At 42.1% G+C, this 20,074-nt stretch overlaps 1 protein-coding gene across 2 annotated transcripts in view; it reads right to left on the bottom strand.

Moving 5' to 3' along the window:
• pappaa (pregnancy-associated plasma protein A, pappalysin 1a) overlaps positions 1-19,862 on the bottom strand; it is a 118,679-nt gene extending 98,817 nt beyond the window's left edge. For both annotated transcript variants that reach the window (XM_030065409.1, XM_030065410.1), the window contains exons 1-2: positions 19,387-19,862; positions 8,512-9,613 (exon numbers count right to left, since the gene is read on the bottom strand). In XM_030065409.1, coding sequence (XP_029921269.1) covers positions 8,512-9,613; positions 19,387-19,777 — 1,493 coding nt within the window. In that variant the 5' untranslated portion in view covers positions 19,778-19,862. The remainder of the gene's footprint in view (positions 1-8,511; positions 9,614-19,386) is intronic.
• Positions 19,863-20,074: the final 212 nt, after the last annotated feature.

Here is a 20,074-nt window from a genome sequence, read left to right as displayed (position 1 = left end):
CAAGAGTCAGCAAGTTTTTATTCCAACCAAAAACTACATCAGTTGATTTCGCTGATAAATTCCTATTTGTGGTTGGAGGTATACTAAACAGGAAATTACCTAGCATAGTTTTTGGTTGGAATAAAAACCTGCATTATTCTCAGCCCTGCATGGCAGACTGCTTGTCTGTGCTGAGCAGAAGCTGCATGGCATTGGTGTAAAAAGTGAGACATTTGTTTGACGCATAGCTGAAACCAAAGGGTGACATCATCACTCAGACTTCATCTAAGGTGACTTGGTCAGTGGCTAAATGCAGGCATGGTGTAATTGATGACCATGATGAAGACCCATATGCCATTTGAAAGAGTCGTAAATTAATCAAGGCAATTTTAAAGATGGTTGCTTTAACAAGATCCCTGCTTTGCATGGGCTGATACAAATGACTACATGGATGAAAGGAGAAAGGGAAAAAAAGAGGTGAGAGTGATGCATGGACAAGGGGGATAGATAGATAGATACAGCAGATTCTGCATACAGCATTGGATGTTGATGCCATATTCCATTAATACTAACTGGCCATCTTCTCTCTCCTGTAGTTTTGTGCTCTCTCCTTTCCCTTCTCTCTTCCTCTGTTGCTTTTCAGCAGGTATTTCTGCCTCTGGAGCTGTAGAGTATGGCAAAGCACCTCCTCCCCCCCATGATCCTGATGAACACCCATTTCTACAATATGTATTTTAGTTGTCATTAGTCATATTATTATTACTCCAATTATTAGTAGTACTCAGTCCCACTACAATCAGACGTATAATTATCATTATTGCTATTCTTGCTATCATTGTTCCTACTGCTACTATTGCTATTATCAGAAGTGGTATTATTATTGCCATTAGTGTTATTAGGATAATTACTGTTGTTGTCTTTACTGCTATTATCACCACTAGTATTACTATACAGACCTATGTCGATCTTGCATCATTCTATATCCTGCAATGTGCTCCTCCCACCTCTCTCTCTCTCTCTGTCTGTCTGTCTTTCTCTCTCTCTCGAGGCAGATGGCCGCCCACCCACAGTGGGGTTCTGCTCGAGGTTTTTGGCCCTGTGAAAAAGGTTCTTTCCTTGCTGCTGTCGCCTTGTGCTTGTCCTTGGGGGAGATTTTGGTCCATGAATTTGTTATTTTGTTGTAACTATACATAAGTATGAAATCATGAAAAATGTCAGTTTTTCGTTGCAGGGCTAATTAACATAGTCTATTCTAACATAGTCTATTCTATATATAATGTTTGTTCACACTGAACAGTATAATTATTGTGATATTTTTTTGATATTTTTCAACATGTCTTTCCAGTCTGTAAAAGATGTATACACTATATTGAAAAAAGTATTAGGACCCAGTTCTTGATCACTGAATTCAGGTTTCATTCAGTTCCATTGCTACAGGTGTATAAAATCAAGCACCTAGCCATGCAGTCTGCCTTTACAAACATTTGTGTAAGAATGGCTCGTTCTAAAAAGCTCACTGAATTCCAGTGTGCTACCTAAATAGTAATGTAATAGGATGCCACCGTTGCAACAAGTCAGTTTGTGAAATTTCTTCCCTGCTAGATATTCCATGATCAACTGTGGTATTATTGCACAGCGGAAGTGTTTAGGAACCACAGCAACTCAGCCACCAAGTGGCAGACCCAGTAAAGTTACAGAGCGGGGTCATCGAGCGCTGAGGCACATAGTGCGTAAAAGTGGCCAATGCCCTGCTGCCACAGTTACTGCAGAGCTCCAAACCTCCTTTGGCATTAACACAAAAAATGTGCGCTGGGAGCTTCATGGCATGTTTCCATGGCTTAGCAGTTGCACGCAAGCCTTACATCACCAAGGACAATGCCAAGTGTCAGATGGAGCGGTGTAAAGCACGCCACCACTGGACTGTGGAGCAGTGGAAACGTGTTCTGTGGAGTAACGAATCACGCTTCTCTATCAGTCTAATGGATGAATCTGGGTTTAGCGAATGCCAGGAGAACGCTCCCTGCCTGACTGCATTATGCCAACTGTAAAGTTTGGTGAAGGAGGGATAATGCTATGGGTTTGTTTTTCTGGGGTTGGCCAAGGCCCCTTAGTTCAGTGAAGGGCCCTTTTCTGTTCCAGCATGACTGTGACCAAGTGCGCAAAGCAAGTTCCATAAGGGCATGGTTGGGTGTGTTTGGTGTGGATGAACTTGACTGGCCTGCACAGAGCCCTGACCTCAACCCCCATCCAGCACCTTTGGGATGACCTAGAACAATGACTGTGGGCCAGACCCTCTTGTCCAACATCAGTGTCTGAGCTCACAAATGCTCTTCTAGATGAATGGACAAAAACCCCACAGACAAACTACAAAATCTTATAGAAAGCCTTCCCAGAAGAGTGGAAGCTGTTCTAGCTGCAAAGGGGACCAACTCCATATTAATGCCTATGGATTTAGAATGGGATGTCATAAAAGCTCCTGTAGGTGTAATGTGAAGGTGGCCCAATACTTTTGTCCATATAGTGTATTTTGGTCAATCAAGGTCTCATTTAAGTTGTGATATCATACCTACTCATGCCTAAGTACAAAAATATTTTGATATTGTTCTATGAATCATATTGTAAAAGTATGACAACTTTTACACTATTTCCGAATGGCTCATTTTGGTTAACACGTGTACACTATTTAATGTCAGTAATCTCAATAAGATTGAAAAGATAAAACACTGAGATTTTTCAAACTTTTGTCAAGGGTATAATCAGGGAATTGACATTCATTGTTACTTTTCCACTGAACATCAGATTCCATATTAATCAAGCATATTTATGCTGCTTCTTAAATTGTTTTGAAGTTATATGATTATGTACCACTGGCCTGTGATCCCTGATTAGGATTTTCTGAACACAGACTGAAGCAATTTGGAGTTATAAGACTGACTAAGCATACCACCAATGCACACTGCATACATATGCATACACAGCTACATGACGTGTTTCATAACATTTCTTCAACACTTGGATAAGTTGGATGAATCCCTCTGCCTGATGTAGCTGGATAAAGAACTGCTTGGTGGAGATGCAGAATTCCCTCAAAACAGTCATGATTGGTGTCATGGCTTCAGTAGAGCAAAGGTTGTTTTTTTTCCAGATTTATGAGTAGCCAGCTGTTTTTTTTTTTTTTTGGAAGTGCATGAGGGATAAAAGGATCAGGTGGTTGTGATGCCAACATGAGTTGGTCAGCAATGGGACAGCACTGGTACTGTGGGGTCAAAGCCTAACTAATCTGAGTTCAGTTTTGCCTAATGTCTTTGTGGCCTTGTTACAAAAACACAGTGTACATCAGGAGTGACCTGATGGATGGATGCATACAGGGGCGCCATATATGGGGGGAAAGTTAGGACAATTCCAAGGGCCCTTGCCTGACAGGGGCCCCAAAAAATAGGTAAAAACTAATATAAAATTATTAAACCATCATTGAGTAGATAAATATATGTATAAAATAAATAAATATATATATATATATATATATATATATATATATATATATATATATATATATTTTTTTTTTTTTTTTTTTTTTTTTTTTTTTTTCATGGGGCCCAAAATTCCTGTCAGCACCCCTGGATGTATACGGCGACCTTAGAATGAAACAGCCTTCGAAAACAGACAGTTTTGGTCATTTTATGTGTAGGCGCTTGTGTGTGTGCGCTTATGTGTGTGCATATATGTGGCTGTGCATGCACACTTGCATGAGTGAGTGGGTGGGTTTGAGTGTGTGCCCCAGGTTTCACACTATTTTCAACTTGTGCATCTGATCATGTTAGTATTCATTTTCCAGGGCACTTGAGGCTGTGGTCAGCAGCCACTGTAAGAACCTTGTAGAGATTTCAAGGGACTGAGTCATGTTCATGTTTATAGTTAACACATGAATAGTTTTGGCCATTCAAGCTCTCTCTGCATTTCCATCTGACTATGTATGTCTTACTCAAGTCCTCTTGCCAATAACCCTTTACCCTAGTGCGTCCCCCCCAGCCCCACACACCCAGCACTCTCTCACACCCCTTAACTTTTTCCTCATCCCAAAGCCCCTGTCCCTTTCTCTTGCTTCTCATCATACATTTTTCAGGAGAGATGAGCCACTTGGGAAGGACAAGATTTTCCGTGCATTTAAACACACCACTTTTCAGGCATGTTCTGGGAAAAAACTTTATGACTTATGAAGACAGAGAAAGGGAGAGTGAGAGAGAAAGAGAGTGAGAGAGCAAGAGAGAGGGAGCAAAGACATGGGTGCAGAAAACCAAGGTTCACTGAATTCAAACATCACTACATTGCATCTGTTGTGGGGAGATCCATGGGCGCACAGGGCTGCTCAAACTACCGTGTTAATGCTTTTATATCTGATACATATTAAATGGGGGATTATGACTTCATCCATTTACACCCATATATAATTCATATAAGCCCATAAATTTGCCTCGTATACATATGTCTGGGGCAGCTTAGTGTGAAAGCTGTGGTGAGTTGGCATGGCAGTGACGGTCTCACGGCCAAGAACACTTTTAAATTGGAGGGGCCCCTCAGCTCCCCTGTCATCGAGTCGGTCAACACCACAGCCCCTAAACCCATCATTCATCTCTGCCTTTATTACTATACTCACATATTAACATTTACCCCTCCAGCTTGCTCCTCTGCTTTAACCCCCTCCATGGAAGATACAGATGTAGAGGACATGTCAATGCCCTGATTCCAGAGATGGTACTGGCTTGAGGATGAAGACAGGGAACTCCAAATCCTCCCCCATTCCCACAAGTTCATATCTCAAGTGGAGGCTCAGCATCAAGTATCAAGGAGATCATGGCTATTCTCATGGGGCAGTCATAGAAGATGTGTTGGTATTCCTGCAATGTTTTTCTAAACGCCTGCTTCACTAAGTGTCAGTGTCAAGGGATAATGTCTGCTTGGGCACAGCAGGAATGCACCAATCACTTGCTCTGGACACTGAGCATCAACATCAGTAGTTTTCACCGTGGCATTTGAGGACCTCTAGGGTTCCTTGATGGGCCTCCAGGGGGTCATTTTGCTGAGGACCCCCTGAAGAACCCTTCATGATAATTTCATTCACTAGAAATTGTTAAGAGAAAAAGAAATGGATGTGTGATTATTCTAACATTATGATTTAATCTAACCGCTTTGAATTGATTACTCACTTTTCAAGCATTACATCTAAACAGCTTCACACAAAACAAAAATATCTTTTCATATCATGAGCCCTACAGCAAGCTCACTTCAAATGGGGGTTCACAGCTTAATGGAAAATCAACTTGGTGGTCTGGAACATTTAAAAAGTTTGAAAAGATCTACCCTGATCTACATTCAAGCAAACTTTACCAGCAAGCATACTTCCAGCACGTCGAGGCCAACTCCCAGTCGTGTAGAGTAAGATGTGGCAGACCTGTCATGAACCTCTTCATTAGTGCTTTCATCATGTTCTCAACCACAATTACCCAACCAGGCCATTAACAAGTGAATTCTTTAGGGGGTCGTATTTCCAATAGCCAATGTGCAATAGCTTTATGTCACCCCATCACAGCCAGCTACACTTCCCATGCCTGTTTGCCCACCGAAGCCCCCCTCCTCACTCCACCTCTCTAGTTCTCCCCGAGTTATGCAGAGGGCCTTCTATCAGCTCCCGTGAGAGCACAGGTGAAACTTCCACAACAGGTGCTTTTATAAGGGTGTCACAGCTTTAAAGGGGAAGTGCTAAGAGCTGTTTTTTATGCCCAAGCACTCCATTAGGCACAAAGCCATTAACATGAGCCTGTTTTATGGGACGAGGGCTTAGGGTTTAGACGACCGACTGTAAAGCACCCAAGTCAAGAGTCCTTGGAGAATAGCTCCCTTCACTGAGTGAGAAGAGAGGAGGGAGAAAGACAGAAGGAGAGAGAAAGGGTGGTCCATCCATTAACCTGCCAAAATGGGAAGTATTGACTCAGGAAGCAGAAAGACAGAGGCCAAAGGGGAAAAGACGACCTATTAGCCCCTGACAAAGCCAGATCAGATCTGTGACAGGTTCACGTTTAACCTAAAGGGGATGTGCAAAGGAGAAGACATCAAATGTCAAAGCCTAGACAACCTCTGTGTTTACCAACATATGTCCTGTCCCGGTAATTTAGATGGTATCATTTGCTTTTTACACGGGTAAGACTACTGCTGTACAGAGAGCTTTTGGGCTGTGTTTTGTTTTGCGCATGTTGATGACAGTGCAATATTTAATGGAAATAAGATCATGGGACTGATCTTCCATCGTGTTATCATCACTGTATGATATTACATTTGTCTTCCACTGACACGCAAACACATAGATCAGCTTCTGAAACAACTCTGAGTATGTGTGCCTGTTGTTTTCTGCCTCCCTGCACACACACTGTTGTTTCACGTTGCATAAGTTCAGACAGCTACCAACTCCGTGCCTTGACTTCCAGATATGTGAAGGAATGTTCAACCTGGAAAGATCTGCCATCAGATAATATCAAATAGCACCAAAAGCATAAAAAAGTGTTAAAACAAAGCATTGTGAAAACAATGCAAGATATTTCCCCAAGTCATGTTATCATCAGAGGCATTTTCAGAAGAGAAACTGTTGCAGGAGCATGGAGTTACCCTAACTTGCATCCCCTGCTCGCTAGATTTCTAAATACACTACACGTAAGTGGTAACAGGCGCAAAGGCTACAAAAATAAATGCAGGACCTCACAACCATTGTTCCCTTGCATATGTGGTACATTGTTCATCCAGAATTCCATAATTAAGGAGGAATGTTGAAATGTTTGTAGTGCAGCTCTCTGCAAGTCTCTCCAGACATACCATAATCAAAGCAAAATAAGCAACCACTTGGGGAGCTTATATCCGTTTTTTCTCAGACTTTCAAAATTCTCTCTTGTCCTCTCACTGTCTCTCTCTCTTTCTGTCTCTTTCTCTTTCTGATATCCTTCACAAGACTATCTTTCATTGTCCTGCAGGGAGTTTTCACAACATTGTAACTGCGAGCTTGTGCCAATGGCTGATTTCTAAGTGAAGTAGCTTTGCCCCACAGTTGATGAATGAGCGTCTGATGATAACTGAGCAGGAAAGGGGTGATGGGAATTGAGAGGAATGGAAGCAATGGCAAAACCCACCTGCTTTTCTCTATGATGTCGGTATTTAGATGTCATTATTTAGTTATTTAGTTTTAAACAATCACACAGTGCCAAAAAGACAATGCTTCCTGCTTGACTGTGATCGAAAACAGTCTGCTTTCCTTGATTCTGGCTAATCAGAAAGACCCAAATAATACCACAGACTAACTGCACTAGATTTTTTTTCCTCCTTCCCTTCCCCCACGTGACAGTGGGCAAAAACACTGACAAACATCTGAATCTTGGTCATTTTTGTCTCTTTTTTTTTCTGGCGCAACCACAAAGACCCCCTACAATGTCCACAAAATGTCTCATTCTACTGTGTTGAGTTTCAGTGTGCCAAGAAACAAACAATCCTGCTCTTGGAGGCCTACAGGCTCCATGATATAAAGCTTTTTATTACAGTGAATTCCAGATTAACTTTTCTTGTGAGCTTTACTCATCTTTAGGCAATTATTAAAGCTTCTTTATTATCTTTAAGTAGCTCCATTAAACCTTAAAACCTCTTACATCATGTACACCTGAAGGATTTCTTGATATTGGCATTCATAAGTAAACTTTGTTTTTCTAAGAAAAAAAAAAAAAAAATACCAGGCGCTTAGAAGCAGTACCCAAAATTTAGGAGTGTTGCCCTTTATTTGTCAAAGGATTTATACAGGCTCATACCCACCTCCCCTAGCAAATATAACTGCTGATGGTTTCCTGGAGAGAGTGGTGTTTTTTTGAAATAATTTCCACCAGTATAGCAAGAGCTATGCTGCTGTTGCTTTTCTGACCTCTAATTGCCCTTACACTCCGTTTGGACTGTCACTGTTTCCAAACCAAACCAACTCCCTTCTCCAATCAATCTGGCTTAATTAGTACCACTGGGTATAGTAGAAGCAGAGTGGAAAATGGGGGGAGGGGGATGTTGAAAAACGAATCCAGAAAAGATCAGTCTGGGCGGTGCTTTGCTACCAAGAAAGCCATTGGGTCATGTTTGTTTTGCCCTGCCGAAGTGTGGAACACTGATTGAACCAGGCCGAGGCTAGATTGGACTAGCTGCCCCCCGGAGGATTCCCCGGGCCACACAGGCTCTGGGTTGAGATACACTCAGCCTCAGCCTGAAGGGTCAGGAGACAGTGGGACAAGATACTTAAAGATATAGTTTTGGATTTACTCAAGGCATATAAGGATACAGAATGGAAGTGCACTAAAAAAAATCATCATCAACAGCAACAGAAATCAAATTAAGCAAAGGAAGTTATCATAAAATAAAACAGTTTTACCAGTGAAAGTTATAAATGTTGCAAGTACCTAAGACATAATATGAGCACAGCAAACATGATACATCATGCAAAAGTAAAGAAAGTTATCTTACTTGTGTGGAGAAGATCGATTGAAGCATGTCTTGGTCACATCTGTCACATTGGGGTTACAGCAGTCTCCAAGGTCATAGAAGAAGTTTTCCCAGTTACATTCGGGGTCGCATACCCCATTCCCCTGCTTGAACTCAGGACATCGGCTCCGGTGCCCAGACATGCAGTCACCGGCATCAAACCCAGTAAGTGGGTGGTTGCACTCTGGGTCGCATGTATCATCACCAACTTTGCTGATGTCACAGTTAGCCAGAATCAGCCGGTTGCGAAGGGAGGAGTTGGTCACATTGTGAACACTAAGCTCCCAGGTAATGTTGTACGGACTAAAGGCATCATTTAGCTGCTGGTGCTGCAAGCTGATCTGGTGGTCAGATACAGTAGGCCTCCTACGCGCATCGTCCCAAATATTTACAACACGATATCGCACTGTCTTGGGTCGGCGGAAGGTCCAGAGGTCATTGTAGTTTTTGATGACCTCCACATTGTCACAGACAGTTTGACCACAACTTGGAGGGTCCAATGTAGTGTCCAGGAATCCTTCACCGTTTCCACCACCACCACCCACAAACCCTAGGCGTCCACCACCTCCTTGCTCAGGCTGAGGGAAGCTCCCATCTTTCACAGTCAGCCACTTGCGGCCAGGGTGCTCAAAGGTTTCTCGAATGACCAGCTGAGGGATATCTTGGGGGTCCTCATGGCCCTGCATGTCCCTGATGATCTGCCTCTGCCCTCGAGCCTGCCTCCAGAGACCCACCCTTTCCACCGCCCCTCGGTAATTATGATTCAGTGCATTCCCCCCAATCATCAGCACTTTGCACTTTTTTGTCAAATGACTAAAAACATCACCAGATTGCTCCCGGCTGACACCGACTTGGGCACCATTTACAAAGAGCTTCATGTAGATGCCGTCATATGTGACTGCCAGGTGCGCCCATTGGTTAGGTATGTAACGGGTGTTGGAGTGGATGGAGGTCACTTTGTGGGCCCGGTCAGTTTTAAGAGAGAAGAAGAAGCGGGGGTCACGGTTCCCCTGCTCACTAACCGCCTGGATACCAAGCAGCCAACCTCGGTCACTGGAGGCATAGAAACATTTGTCGTAAAGACCTGAAGGAAAGAGAAGAGTCAATTAAAATGTGTGTTTGGGGGAAGTATGTGCTGTAGGCTTGTACGTGTGTGTGTGTGTGTGTGTGTGTGTGTGTGCAACTGTCTCCTAAAAATTGTTCCCCTACAACTAAACTGCATTCTTAATTATGTTTAGGAGAAGATTACGTTGCAGATTATGTTTGTTTCTGACATATCGCAAACACGTTTCTAATCAACATAGCCTATCTTGTATGTCATGCTGGGCGGCATTTTAGCCAGTTTCATTATTTTAGCCACCAAGACTACTTGGCTGAGGTTAGGGAAAGGTTAGATTTAGACATCAAAACCACAACATAGCCCACTATGTTACCAAGCCCAAACCTGTGTAACGTAACATATGTAACGTTTGCAACAGCTGAACACTGTCACCTCACACTGGAGTCAGACTCAGGTCTCCTGGGTGAAAGTTGATTGTTTGACTCATCCACCATTACCAACAAATGTAATCCAGTTAGAAAATATGTTACCATAAAAACATAATTGAGAACGCAGTTCAGTGGTATGAGAATTTTTATGAGGCAGGGCTCATGTCTGTATGTCTCTCTCTCTCTCTCTCTCTCTCTCTCTCTCTCTCTCTCTCTCTCTCTCTGTGTGTGTGTGTGTGTGTGTGTGTGTGTGTGAGAAAGACTGAATGAGAGAGACATAGACAGAGAAAGAATGTAAAGAACAATAAAGACATTTTAGCTAGTCCTCTTGAGTGGTCACCTCAAAGAGGACTAGCTTGCTCCGGAGCTTAGTGAACAATACTGAATCAGGGTAACATGATAGTCACATATTTCATTCCCATTCATTTGTAGAGTTGGTTATTTAACATTTCAAGTTTAGACTCAGTGGTGCCTTGGCCGATTGGACCGAAACCAGTGACACAGTCCACAACTGAGGCTCCTTTTTCAATTACAGCAATCTAGGAGGTCTGCAGAGGTTACCCAAAGTCGAGATACAATGAGCTGCAGGCGCAGAGAGCCACCACAGTTTTACACCAGCAGTTTTAGGAAGAGCTGAAAATGGCCCTGAAGCGGGCAAATTATTTACAACAGGCCCAGATCCTTACCCTAACCTTAACCTGAGAAAACCCATGCCTCAACTTAACCATCTGCAACTTGTTTAAATGCATTTATCTGAAAGTGTTGGGTCTAAAACTGCTGGGCTAAAACTGTGGATGCGGCAGTCTCCATGCCTTTAAGTCAAAGATATCACCTTTATCAGCTGTAAGTGTGAATGTTATTAAAATATTTGAATCCTTAGTTAGATTGAAATGTATACATTGTGAACACACTATCAATTAGGATTTTTTCTGAAAGGCACAACCATTATTCTCTTATTTCTCATAGGTAGACTGAAAATAAAGGCAAGATTAGTCAGCAAGTGTATTAACATGATCGATTCCTTGATAACTAAGAGAGTGTAGTCCTGGAAATTGGGTTGAAGTGCATGTTTAGTGAAGGGAGACCCCATCGAAATCTTCCTAAATATGAGTTTCATGAACATTGAGCACATTTAGAGTTGTTCGTGTAAATGTCCCTGACCAGTGGGGTAGCCAGAAAAGGCTAGTTTTCTGCTAAAGCCTTGTTTTTCTAGAGGCACCAAAACACCTTTTTCCTGTTTCACTTGGAACGTGTATGTCAGCTTCAGCATGGTAATGTGTTTTCACTTCTTAGGGGATCTCTGAATGCTAACTGTTTGTTTGTTTAGCGCTTGTGGAGGGACGTGTGTGTAAGCACACAAGTTAACGTCTGTGTGTGTGCGTGTGTGTGTGTGTGTGTGTGTGTGTGTGTGTGTGTGTGAGCGTGTGCACACGTGTGTGTACAAATGCAAGTTTGTGAGTTTGTACATATATCCGTACAGTCCAGTCAAAGTGTGCAAAGATTCCAAAGCACCTTGACATGCCTCACAAGATCCATCTTAGCATGTGAAACTCCATGTGTTCACAGGTGATTTTACGGAAGGAGAGCTGCAGCCCACCCCCCTGTCTGTCAGAGGCATACATTCCTCACATTAGCTGACATCGGAGAGGCACTGTATGTCCAACTGTGTGGCTCCCGGCCATTGCATCCATCTAAGCTGAGACAAACTCACATGAGAAAGGAGCGTCGTCAATAGTTGCTCAGATTCTTTCAGGCTCTAAGCATCAAGTGCCTGCAAAAGCTAGCAAATATCTTTCATCTTTGGCTCTGTTAACTTTAAGTATGGTCTTAAGTCATGAGTTTATTTGTCCACTTCAAACGGAAATAGGTGACTAGCTAATGGTTTCCTCACAGATATATTGCTAGCTCTGACTGGCTTCTAATAGATGCACATTCCAATCTGCACTCATTAGCTTGATATTTAAGTGGGCTGGTGTTCAAAGAGTGAGGGTAGGGTTCAGCATCAAGGTCAGTCCTTTGGTGGGTGACGTTTTCAGGCTTTCCACTACAGTGGAAGGAAAAAGCCTTCCATCTGTCAGCTAGTGCACTCAAGGCTAAAAGGTGTGCTAAAATGCTTGTAGGGCTCCTAGTGTAAACAGCTGTCATAATTCTGCCATGCTCAATTAATCTAACACAGTACACTTTTCCAGACCCTGCACTGCTGCTGGTTGAGCTCACGCAAACACACACACCTAACACAAGCGTGCACGCACACACACACACACACACACACATACACACAGACAAACTGAAACACATGCATGTTCTTACGCAAACACACACAAACACACACACACACACACACAGACAAACTGAAACACATGCATGTTCTTACGCAAACACACACAAACACACACACACACACACACACACACTTAGATATTTGCATGCGCACACAATCCAGTTAAGAAGTGTTTATGTCAGGTTCAAAGGAAACCTTCCTCACACTTGCCATTTGTCTTATTCCAAGGAAAACACACTCAGGAGAAAAGAAAAAAAGGAAAAGAAAAAAGAAAAGAAAAGAAAAGAAAAGAAAAGAAAAGAAAAGAAAAGAAAAGAAAAATGTCAGTGGTACCTGATAAAAAGCAGGGAGGGAGGGAACAATGAAGACTTGGTTTACTTTTGAGCTGTTGAGGCTCTGAAAGGTCAAAGAAAGGCACTCTGCGTACAGTCAGACTGAGGTGACGATCACAGTCTGTGTGCAGACGTGGGAAATTTCCACTGATACTTAAGTGTCACCACAAACGTGACCGTCATAACCCAGCGTATTACTGCCTTATTACCGCAAAGTGTCATCACACCACCTAAAAACCACTTAACTTTGACTTGGCTGTCAAATTCCACTAACAAGTCGCTTAAACTATGAACTGCTGCTTCTAATGAGCTATAAATGGAAGTTTTGAGAATGGCTCCTGTAGTGAATCCTGCTACTAAATTCTTCAGTTATGTAAAGGAACAGTCAGGTAACAAATTAATTATACCTGTTCTTCATACTGTCGGCACTTGACAGCTTCCTGTTGAATTTAATGACTCAAATCAAGATTTTGTGGCATTGCACGGCACATTTATCCCAAAGTATCAACACAGGCATACACTGCTTGTTTGAGATGGTGATATTAGGCTATTAGACAGATTGTGAAGTAATATGTCTGCTTGAAATAATGAAATTATGGCCCATCTTCCTCTCACCGTCCCACAGTTTCTCCTCACTACTTTATGATACAAGGAGAGGATTCAAGTTCAATCTATCAGTCAAAAAAGACCCTCATCTATTTAAATTGGGTATCGTCGCACTAAATGATGGCACCAAGATATGATATCCATTATCAAACTTTTATCTGCCAACGTTTGCACATAATTGTCCCCAGAAGGTCACGGAAGAGAGCTCCTGTACCTCTTATGATTTATTTTCCTCCTCCTTTGATGCGGGACAACCTAACATGACCCCGATACGAGGGCTAATATGGCACAACAAAGTTTGCATAACATTTGGACGCAAAACTGGATGCTCTGATTGTGTGTGTGTGAGTGTGCGTGTGTGTGTGTGTGTGCTTTGGGTGGGGTGGGGGTTGGGGGGGGGGGTCTGTATATTTATGTGTCTGTCCATGTGTCCACGCACACGTGTCTACGCATGTGTGTGTGTGTGTGTGTGTGTGTTTGCGTGCACATTTGTGTGTATTAACTCTCATGAGGGGTTTTCAGCTTGAGGCAGTATCCAATCAGCTTGAATTACATCTGGTTGCTCGTATTTTCTAAACGGTCTAAAAGCTGGGATCAATTCTGACCATATGCAACTATGTCACAATAGAGAAATGACACAGCAAGAAAAGAAAACAGTCAAACAGTCATGTCTGCGTTAAAGAAAACAAAGAAATGTGTCCTTGTGTATAATGATGGCTCTGACTGGACTAGTGTGCAAAGTCCCTGAGACTGCCAGTGGGATGCTGGCTTGGTAACTCCATACCTACTGCCCTGCTTGATTCCCATTGGACCCCACTTCCTCAACAAGCTCCACAAACACTTTATTTTCACCCCAACCTGATCAAAAATGACAGCATCTATGACTGTAATTTTGCTCCACTCCTCCGTGGGGATGTAAGAAACTTTGTAAAGTGCCGCTGAACTCACTTGGGTTTAACAGACGTGTGATCAAAACAGAAAATTCACACAGGAATCTCAATTTAAAAGACTGATTTTTTTTTTTTTTACCTTGATATTTTGCCAAACATGCCCCCACAGACTGAATATATTCTCTAAGTTAAGTTCTTTGATGAACACATTATCACAGTTGGTCAAGTATTTTTTTTTTTATGTCGACAAAACCAATAAAATCAGCATTATCCCCTCTATGCATACCTTATTAAATCATGAGGGAATATTGTTTTTTTTAAGTTTTGTTATTACTTGGGAAGAAGTATAAAATCATGTTGTTGTTGTTGTTGTTGCTGTTTTAATATCTTTATTTTCAGGGAGATACCCAATGTCTACTGCAGAGAACAAAAGGGTTATAGTCCTCAGTTACTGCTGGCTTTCAGCGATGCAATATATTTATCAAGCAAAAGTTTATGGGAGCAAATACAGGTCATTAATATTTTGAGCTCGTCAAATGATGTTCACTAATAATTTCACAGCCTGTAGTTGTGTATTACCTTTTGTGTGCATATGAAAAAAAAATGCATGCACGTATCCAAATGTGTCAACTTGTATAAAAACAAAAATTCAGACAAATTCAAGTTTGTGAATATGTAATGACGTTTTGCAGCGGTAGAAATAAGAAAGAGATTCTAAGTTCAAAAGATTATAAAAAGTTTTGGGGACTGTAGAAATAATTTGTGACAGACACACACATTTCCTACCTTTGTGTGCGACACTGAAGTTTGAAGCTACAAGCTACAAAAGTACAATTTTTGACCAGTTTTCACGCCTTAGCTGACTAGCCAATCAGCACACTGCAGACTGACATGGCCACAGCCAGCTATGGAGACACCAAGGCCTGGACCTTTGTAATTATGTCATATTCAAAAATAAAATTGTAGCTATATACCTGTATGAATAATCGGGCTTTGAATGCATCTCTCTTGAATGTCTGTTGCTCACAATCCTGCCCTGTCTGTGCTGTGTGGTCAAGTGAGTCAGTGTTTAAATTAAGTTGCGCTGCTACTACAGTGATTATGGTGGGTTATGGAACGCATCGAACCAAAATGAGCAAAACTTGCATTGTCTTTCCCTTCTCTGTCTCTCTGATTCAGATTAAGAGATTAATGATACATATTATGAGGATATTATTCTTATATTTGCTTCATAAGATCACCCTCATGAAAATGTGTGCAATGTGTGCAAGTAGTTTGTCACTGTGAAATTGGAGATGTTTTTACAGTATTTACGGTATTTTTTTCAGCTAGTGATAGTTAAATTCACTTCCAACTTTTACTACAGTATTGTAGTATTGCTGATGGAAGTTTTTAGGATATTTAAGCCTACATAAAGCATTTTTTTCTAATAGGTTTGCTCATACTTCATGTGGATTATTCTTCACCATGGCATTCTGTCTGTGTTTGATTTAGAGAAATTTTACTGTACCATTTTTGAAATATCAACAGTCAGCTGTCAACATGTTGAATGAACCATGCTGCAAGCTGCACTTCATCTAGTAACAATGTAAACTTCTTAAGAGCGATTGTGCATCTTACAGTATATACGCCAAACAGGCCTCACTGTATATCTGACTATAAATAATGGGCTCATATGTTTTACTTTGACCTAAGTAATGTTTTTATTTGTATGTTTTGGATACAATAAGTTCTCTCTTGGCTGCCTGACAATTCTATAAGCAAGAAGGATGATGATGAAGTAGCGTATGCGGGCTCCACGGTTTTACAAAGAAAAGACTTCATCGCTCTGCCAAACCCATGTGAAGTGGAAGGAAATGTAATAATTAGACACACACACACACACAGACACAGACACACAAACCACAATAATGTAACCCACCAAGGCAGATAAGTGGTTTTTAAACTTTTTTTTTTTTTTTTTTTTTTTTTTTTTTTACAGATGCTAAATTCCTGCTTGTCGGTCAAAAGACTGCACTCTCACGTTATATCTTGAAATCTTGTTTGAAATACAAATTCAAATACGAGCTCTTCCCACATTATGTGCACTCTGTTTTAGAGTCTTTTAAGAGCATTGACATGTATCTGGCAAACTGCAACATCGCTCTGACCTGACTGCCACCAGTGTGTGCAGATCCAGTGGACCACTTGCCACACAGGTTACTAAACATGCAGTGACATTTTGCAATCGCTTGTAGGTTCCAGTAATTATTACTGGGCATTTCCCAGAAAAAACAAACTACATGGGTGCAGGGGCAGAAACAGAGCCTAAAGTTACCTCACAATAATAGCTCCCTTTGCTTTCTGTCCTAAAGGAAACTTGTTCTTTTTCTTTATTTCAAGAGCATGCACACACATCCCCACAGCGTTTCCAGATGCTGACATTGCCAAGGCATTGGTAAAGACTTTGGTGCAGGCTTCTGGGGAGATGGACGGCGAGAGGTGATGGGGGGGCTTCTGTGCAGAAGATGTGACCCCTGGATGCTGCAGCCATTTTATTGCTATGGATGCTGAAGGAGAGATCTACAAGTTTTGTTTGTTTGCTATTTTTTGTCACAGTTCTCTGGAATATTTACATTTTACTCTTGCAGTTGCACAAAAATGATGATGTAAATGCCTCGATATAAGCTCTGCGAGCAAAATGTAAACTATATAACTACTGCTGTAGAAACACTAAACCTACACTGACTCAACTTTGGCTGAATCAAATATTTGGTGTAAAAACAGGGTCAAAATTTTTGCTTGTATTTTACTTCAGTGCCGCACACAATGGTAGGAAATGCATTTGTCCATCTCTCAGACTTTGTGAAACCTGTCAATTACACATAAACAAAATATTTCTACAGCAACAAAAAACTTTTAACACATATGCAAATTATGCCCGTGCACAAAACTTTCTCACATATGCACAAAATATTTCCACTGTTGCAAAACCTTATTACACATTCACAAACTTTGTGACTTTTTTTTTTTTTTTACAAGTTCACATTCAGATACTTGCATGCAATGTTTTTTTTTTTTTTTTTTTTTTTTACATGCACACAGTAGATGATGTACAACTGGGGCTGTTAAATTATTTGCGAACATTATTTCACAAGCTCAAAATGTAAATGAAGCTTATTTGCCTCCATAGTGGTTGTGCTCTGTGTATGTCTGCCTGTGTATGCTGTGTCAGAGGAGTTGAAGCTGTTAGCTGTTCTGTCTTGCTATATTGTTGCCTTCTTTTACCAAATACAGAGAAAAAAATATGCTGAATATGAACAGACAAGTAAATAAGGAAATAAGTAAACAAACTAATAGATGGATAGATAGATAGATGGATAGATAGATGGATAGTTGGATAGATAGAAACAAAGAAAAGGAGAAACAAAGACAGTGGCAGTCAAAACAACAACACAGTCAAAAAACAGCTGCAGCAAACAACCCCGGGTTAGGATCAAAACAAGGGGATAGGGCTCTTTAGAGGCCCTGGATTGTTGGGAGCCTGAGAGGCCTGAATTGGATTTAAAAGATTAGGCATTATTGCATTTGCTTGATGGTCATGTTCCTTCTCAAAAGGTCCCCCATGCTACACAGATCTGACTGCGATGCCAGCAGACGTTTAAAGGGGATAGGGCGGAACGGGGTAGGATGCATAGGATAACACAGACACGGTTCACAAATGAGTAATAATCTTTTAAGTAGGCAACAGCCAGTACAAGACATATACATCAAAGAGTCGCACAGCTCACAAAAGACCCTCTCCTCCCCCCAGTTTAAATGCTTGGGGAGAGTCTAGTAGAGGATTAGCTTCATAGAGCATGTCCCTGCCAACTGGCTAGTTCTTCCTATAAAATGTATCTCAATGAATAATTGCACAAACATGCACACAGGGAGAGAGAAATTTGGGAGGGTGGGGTGGGGGGTTAAATCAATCAGTGTCCTCCATTCCCTAAACCTGCAGACTATGAGAACTAAGTTCAGCTCAGTTCAGTTCAGAGCCGGCCATCTGCACTGTTACTGTAGCAGGCAATGAGTTGTGTTTGCAACGCTCCCTGTCGGCAGCCCAAAGCAGCAAGAATCAGTCATACACCATAATGCACAGACAGCGGTGTTTGGTCACGCTAGATGATGCAGGGCACTCCCCCCCACACCCCCCAAAAAATCTACAGATGCAAGATGCTCCCTATATGGCAAAGCTGCAGATCTGACTTGACAAAAAGGAGTGTGCACAGATGACACGATGACATCAGCCGAGTGTCAGGCTCTCCTCTGATGACATATAGGCTGCCCGAGTGTCTGTGCATCGTCTCCTGCGCAGTCAGATGTTGGGCATGCAGCCTGTCAGCCGCTATCTGCAATACGCCGCTTGATTAGACGGTCGGCGAATATAGCCTGGGAATCTCTGACAGCTGTTTGCATGTTGTCCCTGTTTTTATTGTGTGTTTGTTTGTGTGTTTATTTATTTATTTATGAGACGACAACGTCACCGGTCACCGACACCGCCACGGCACAAACACAAGCAGGACAATCTCGCTCAAGGGGAAACCCTGGGTCTCGGTCCTGTCTCGTAACTCCGGTAGCCAATCCAAAGGTGTCGATTTTGGGGGACCCTCAAGATTGTGGCTGGTGCGGCGCTCCGGGCACCTCCAAATCAAACTAATCTCTCCCCGCTTTGAGCCCGCGGTGACGTGCTCACTCACCAAGTTTTGGCCATTACATCATAGTTTTAAAATAGCAAGTCGGCTCGGAGAAATTACATTTTACACACAGTGACATCAGCTGCCACTCAGATGATGCGGTATAAATTATATCAGCGGACTTCGGCTGGGTTATAATGTCGTTTAACCACAAGTCATCATTTTACCCATCAGGAGAAAGTGGCAGGAAAACAACAAATTAGAAAGCAGCAGCTGGATGTGTGTGGGGGGTTGGTGCTGGGCATAAATGTGATCAAAATATTCGATCACCCTACACTAGGCTTGCGCCACCTAAAATCTCAGCTGTACTTTTCAGAGCATTACATCATTGTCTGGTCTGATAGATGAACTCATTTTCAACTCACTGAAACTGCATGTTGCTTTGGTTGATGGGCTATATGACAGTGGGAAGAGAAATATGTGCACGGAGCCAGCCTTCATAATGCAATTTAAGTCGCCAATTTTGGAGTTAGGCAAACTAATAAAAGGTTAACAATGGGATTGTTTCCCTCTTAGAGACAGGGAGGTGTAGACTGTCTTACCTGCAATCACTGTGGGTGATCGCTGACCTCCCTCTGGTTTGATCCACATTTCCAGAGTGAAATTTCCTCTGGGTATCTCCACGCCAGGCTTTAGCCGTAGTTGGTCGCCCCTGCCGGTGAAATAGACAGCTTTCCCCCGACCTGGAGAGTTTTCTTCCGCCTGCGAGGAGCGCCGACGTTGGCGAGGCACCCGCCGTTCCAAGCCGGGCAAAGACCGCTTGCCCCGGGGCAGACGTGTGGCACAAGCCCCTGGGATGGTGGCTTTCGCCTCCCTAATGCGCACCAACTCCCTCTTGGATCTCCCCTTTCTCCGGACTGTCCCGCACTCTGATCCAAAACACAAGATGAGTATCACCAGACAAGACACCCAGGGAGATGTCCAAAGTTTCATTTTCAGGAGAGGAGATGGTGAAAAAAATATTTAAAAATGGAAAAAAGAAAAAAAAGGGAAAAAGAAAGGAAAAGAAAAAAAGAAAAGGAAAGGGGAAAAAAGAAAAAATAAATAAATAAAAATAAAAGAAACAACGGAATAAGTAGGAAATTGGTAGGTCCACAATATTGTCCTCTTTGAAATCTTCCCGAGTTTTCCCTTCTCTCTTTTTACAGCGGTATGGCAAACGGTAGAAACTGTCTAAATAAACCCATAAAGCTATGCTGTTATTCCCTCTTTATAATGCTAAGCCACGAC

This window comes from Myripristis murdjan, chromosome 12, assembly GCF_902150065.1.
Source record: "Myripristis murdjan chromosome 12, fMyrMur1.1, whole genome shotgun sequence".
In the NCBI taxonomy this organism is placed as follows: Eukaryota; Metazoa; Chordata; class Actinopteri; order Holocentriformes; family Holocentridae; genus Myripristis; species Myripristis murdjan.
The sequence above is the reverse complement of the archived record's forward strand: the minus strand, read 5'-3'. Positions and strand labels throughout refer to the sequence as shown.